The 5,641-nt window shown below is 43.0% G+C and overlaps 1 protein-coding gene across 1 annotated transcript; it reads right to left on the bottom strand.

Annotated features, from left to right (window-relative positions):
- Window positions 1-820: 820 nt before the first annotated feature.
- On the bottom strand, window positions 821-2,854 carry LOC308102838 (dynein regulatory complex subunit 7-like; the record flags this gene model as incomplete). The annotated part of the gene is made up of 1 exon (XM_080452692.1): window positions 821-2,854. The coding sequence occupies one exon, from the start codon at window positions 2,852-2,854 to the stop codon at window positions 821-823; it is 2,034 nt and encodes a 677-aa protein (XP_080308818.1).
- Window positions 2,855-5,641: the final 2,787 nt, after the last annotated feature.

The following is a 5,641-nucleotide window of genomic DNA, read 5'->3' as shown; positions in this document are numbered from 1 at the left end:
ATCGTTTGGGAAAGACTGACGTCATCAATATGCCGTCAGAGATCCACAGTGAGGCCACGCCATTATTAGACCCTATTTTGTTTATTACCGTTTTTTTACGGCGTGGCTCTGCAGGTGGATGGCTGTCTAAAGGAGGGTCGGTCTGTGTGTCCTATGCTAATCCCACAAACTGCTGGACTGATTAGCGCCACATTTCATTTGCACACTGCCAGTAGGCCAAAATACCTTCACTAATTATGTTATACGTTTTGAAATATTTCACTTTAATTTTGTAATGGAAGGCAATGCGGCTCTGATCGGGCTGAAACCTTGCCCAAATTTGGAATCACACATTATGAATATGTCATCTATGACTGATGTCATACATGAACTCTGCGATCTACATTGGATCCATGCCCTTCTCATGTGGATCTCGAGATCCACATGTTTAAATTGTATTGATTTATTTATTTTCTAAGTCTATATGCTGTAGCCTTAATGTGTGTTCACACAGGAGGTGAAGATATGTTTCCGTGCTGCGGGATTGCAAAGTAAGTCAATGTAAAGATGCAAGTTGACGTGACACGTGACGCTGCATTGGATGGCGCGAATGAGGCGAACTGGGCAATGCAAATGCATGAAAAATAGTGACGTTCACTTCACTATTTGCGTCTCGACAGCCAATCGGTGTGCCTTTTTAGATACAGTGAATATTTATTGATTGACACACCAAGAATGAGAATTGTTACCTATTATTTATTGTCTTGTTTAATTTAATTTATTATTTTTCATATTGGGTAAGAGTCTCTGGATTGCCAAGTTCAGCCTTCTCTTCCTGCTCCTAGCACTCCACCAATGTTAACATATTCTCCTTTTGGGCCTTGTCCTCTTCCTGACACTCCTCCATTGCCAGTAGCTCCATATTCCTCTCTTGGGACAGAGTCCCTGGACCACTAAGCTGGGCCTGCTCCTGCCCCTGGCACTCTTCTGCCACCAATGGCGTCATATTCTGGGCCATCTCCTTCAACTGCTTCTGAGACTCCCTCTTCTTCGTTTCCTCTTGGGGGTCTCTGGGTCTCTGGGTCTCTGGGATCTTGTCATTGTAAACAGATAATATGAGCTTAATGTCTTCTTCCTCCTTCTCCCTGGAAGATAGGATCTCTCTCACCTCCGTCTCAGATTCTTTGATTGCTTTAATAACCATCACCTCTTCCTGTATCAGATCCAGCGGCATCTGAAACGTGTAGGCACTCATGTTTATTTTTGGTTCTTGCAGTTTGATAAAGTTCTTGAATTCTGGGATAATGCGTTCATCTTCCAAGTGATAGGTCACCTCAACGCGCTCATCACCCAGAAGGAACACTTTCTCTGCTACATCTTCACTGGCCACCTTCAATCTATTCCTATGGAATCGATCAACCACTTTCTCTATTGGTCCGTTACCCAGCCCGGGGACAACAAATCGGTAGTAGAGGAAGTCATCTCTGTCCTCAAAGATCTCTGTCATCTCCCCTGGCAGCTGCACCCTCCTTACCAGCCCATCTGAACGCACACGCCCATAGAACTCCATCTCCTGAGTTGTCTCTGAAGTTGGAGTCACATATCTATGGTGTTTGAGGCAGAAGCTACGTCCAGGTGTGAAGCGTTCGAACGTGATGCTCTTGTCTGTCGGTCTCAGATTTCTCTCCTTCCCCTCCAAGTGGTCATGTCTGTGCTGGAACCACTCCTTCACTATGCTGGGCTGGGTGCATTTCAAGTCTTTGAAAGTGGTGAGACACGTGACCAGTCCGTTTGAAAGCAGATAGGGCGTAAACCTCTCCAATTTGGCTTTACGGTACTGGGTCACCTTCTTTCCCCCTGGGTAGCGCGTGTCAATATCTTTCTTGGAGACTTTGAATTTGCTGACCCAGGATGGGGGCATCACAAAATCCTTTAGATGTTTAGCCTTGCCCTCATCCTTAATGGCATTGAGAGCATCATCCTCCTCCTCCTCCTCTTCCACATCCTCCTCAACCTTTCTCGACACGTTGAGTGTCAGCTTTTGGCTGGCTGAGCTGTACAGCAAGGGCTCCCACATATCTATGTCTTGCAGGTTATACACCATATTCCTGCAGCCATCCTGCATGTTGACCCAGTAGTTGTGCTGGTTCCAGATGCTCTCTACGCCGAGAAAGTGCTCGTCAGCTGTGGAGTAGCTGTTCCCAGTTAGTGCATCAATGAAGAAGTTCTCTTCGACATTCCGGCTCCCCAATAACACCAGCACCCAGCAGTGGACCAGCAAAGGGTCTGAAGGGCGCCTTTCACGACTTCGATGTAATCGTTGCCTTTCCTGTTGCCCTTCCAGCAGTGCAGCACGGACCTCCTCCTGTTTCGTCACCTCTCTTTTTGTGACCAGAAGGGGACACTCCTCCATATCTTGGTTGAGCAGGCACATCTCTTTATCTGCATATCCGCTGACACAGTAAGCATCGTAACCAGTGCCTATCAGCAAGCTGCACAGCAGTGTGGAGAAGTCAAAACACGTACCCTTCTGGTTCTGTAACACGAAGGCGGGGGAGAATAGATATGTCGGCAGGCTGATGGAGGAATCCAGATGTTCCAGTATCAGGTGGTCAGCTATAAAGGAGGCACAGCCCTCCCAACTGTAGAGCTCTTTGCAGGGCAGCAGCCTGGGCCGAAGGGTGGTAGACACAAACTTCCTGACCCCACACTCATTGAGAGAGCAGAGCAGTAAAGGTTTGCGGTCTGGATATATGTCTATGTACTGACATTGGAAGACGTCAGAGATTTCCAACAGACGAGTCTCCAGAGGTGAATTTTCCTTGTAGGAGGGCGGACATTTCGACAGATCCAATTCCCTGATTGTCTCTGACATGTAAACGACATGTAGATTTACACTGGACAGTGGACAACACCTTTCCTCTGTTAATTTACGTAATCGTGTATAGGGAGAAAATGAACAGTGATCACTCAACTTGCTGATTAGTACCACTTGGTTGATTGATGCATGACGTACATATAGCCTCAGCCAATCACATTGCGATGTTGGAACTATGTGCAGCCATAGACTGCAAACATTATATTAAGAATAATGGTCAGAGTCACCGTGTCGTCATGAGTAGTCGTGAGCAATCTACTATATTCACACTAGAGAAATTCCAGCGGGCCGAGGCTATATCCTTTGGTTCACTGGAGCAGTTCCATGTTGACAGTACTAGATTGGTTCCAGTCGTATCTATCGGACAGGAGCTTCTCGGTGGCCGTTGGTCCATATTCATCCGAATCCACTACACTGACATGTGGTGTTCCACAGGGTTCCGTGCTAGGTCCAATCCTGTTTGCCCTTTACTTACTTCCCCTAGGACCAAACTGTTTAATCGGTATCTCTTATCACTGTTATGCCGACGATATTCAATTATATTGTTCATTCAAACCTGACAAAATGGATATGATCTGCAAATTGCACGAAAGTATATCTGCCATCAAGAACTGGATGGCCAGCAACTTTTTACAATTAAATGAAGAAAAAAAAGTTTTAATCTTTGCCCCAGATAGGGTTGCTGCTGATGTTGCCGACCGTCTTGGGTCTTTAAAAACAAATATATGCTCTTATCCTAGAAACCTTGGCGTTATTTTAGATCAGGCTTTTAGATAAGCATGTAAATTCTGTCTCCCGTGCCTGCTTTTATCACCTTCGCAATATCGCCAAATTAAGATCAGTTGTTTCATACCCGGAGTTAGAAATGATCATCCATGCATTCATATCATCACGTTTAGATTACTGTAATTCCCTTTTTACCCGTCTCCAAAAATCATCATTAGACCGTCTGCAACTGGTCCAGAATGCTGCTGCCAGGTTACTGACCAGGTCCAGGAGATCCTGTCATATCACACCCGTCCTGGCCGCTTTGCACTGGCTCCCAGTTAATTTTAGAATACATTTTAAGATTCTTGTAATCATACACAGAACCCTGCATGGCCAGGCACCTCCATATTTATGTGACCTGCTCCAACCTTATGTGCCCAGAAGGTCTCTGAGATCCTCATCTCAAGCCCTGCTGGTTGTTCCTCCCACAAAACTAAAGGTGATCGAGCGTTTGCTAGTTTTGCACCCAGGCTATGGAATGATCTACCCTTCCACCTAAAAACTGTGGCCTCTGTGGACCTTTTTAAAAAACTTTTAAAGACTCACCTATTCAAACAGGCCTTTACATAGCCTTTTATGATTACCTATCTTTGTGTTGTAACATAATCCTGTATTGAAATGATTTCTTGATTTTTACCGGCTGACTTTTTAAATGCTGATTGTTTTATTTTGTTTTTTTTATTTTATTACTGATATGTTCTGCTTTTATTGTTGTGAAGCACTTTGTGACTCTGATGTCTGTGAAAGGCGCTCTACAAATACAATTTACTTTACTTTACTTTACTTACAGTAATGTTAATTCAAGTGTTTCTCAAATGCTATTTTCTCATTGTCTTTGTGAAAAAATAAGGCTTGTCTGCAATGCCAGCCAACGGATGCATAACCTTGTGCAATGACAATTGCCTGTGTGATTAGTCTAATGTACTGTAGACGATTTAATCGAATTCCTTATAAAATTTGTAATTGTTTCCCAATTTTAATGACACATTTTATGTATTATTTGCATTTCTGCATAATATGTGCATTTACTCATGTAAATGCATATATTACCCTTTGTAAAAAAATAATAATATTTTTGTAAAATTTTTTTTGCTATATTACTCCTACAAATTTTGTCCAGACATCACGCAAATCGGTACACATCCTACTACTATAGTAATGTGATCAAGACAGATCTGTTTTCCATCCTGATTGGCTAAGATTGGCTTCCAAAGCTTCCAAAATGCCATGTCCGATTGCTGTCAAACTTTGCATGCACATTCCCACTAGATTTGTGTGTGAGGCATGTATCTTACCACTGTACCACCGTGGTTCACACTCAATCAGTTCTTTTGCACGCTCTTCAATAATGACTAGAGCCAAATAATAAAAATGGCCCCCTGGTGGCACTATAAAGGCTGATTTGAAAAATGCAGGGCAGATGTTTTTCTTTGGCGTCTAGGGAGTGTGCCCAAAGTTTGCTGATCGGTCCAGTCATTGGTAAAAACGCAAATCGGTCTGTTATAGTGACACCATGAGGCCGATTTGAAAAATGTAGGGTGGCAAATATTACATTATTGCACAGTCTAATAAATTAGGCTTAATTTATTTAAAATAGCAGAACAGCTAGTGTGAGAATAGAAGTCGAAACATATGAACCTTTAATCCTCTGAAGTTGTCTGCGCTTTTCACATGAAGTAGCGAGTAATGCGGACATTAAAATGTCAGTAACTATAATGTGTTACCGAACTGGAAAAAAGTAACTAGTTACGTTACTAGTTACAGCAAAAAGTAGTGGCGTTACAGTAACACTTTGTAACGCATTAGTCCCAACACTGATTATGAATGAAGCCCTATTACAAATATAGTGAAAATAAGCAGATCTACAAGCTCACAAGGCGTCACAATGCAGCACTTTGCTTGTAGATCGGCTATTTTGGGCAAATTTAAGATATTTGCTAAGGACGGAAAAAAGAAACGAGCCAACCCTAGTTAACAAAGTCTAACAGGGTTTAAAGGAGGAGTTCACCCAAAAAA

Source organism: Gymnoscopelus braueri (genome assembly GCF_963280865.1).
Source record: "Gymnoscopelus braueri genome assembly, chromosome: 16".
NCBI classification, from domain to species: Eukaryota; Metazoa; Chordata; class Actinopteri; order Myctophiformes; family Myctophidae; genus Gymnoscopelus; species Gymnoscopelus braueri.
This window is presented reverse-complemented; position numbering and strand designations above follow the sequence as displayed.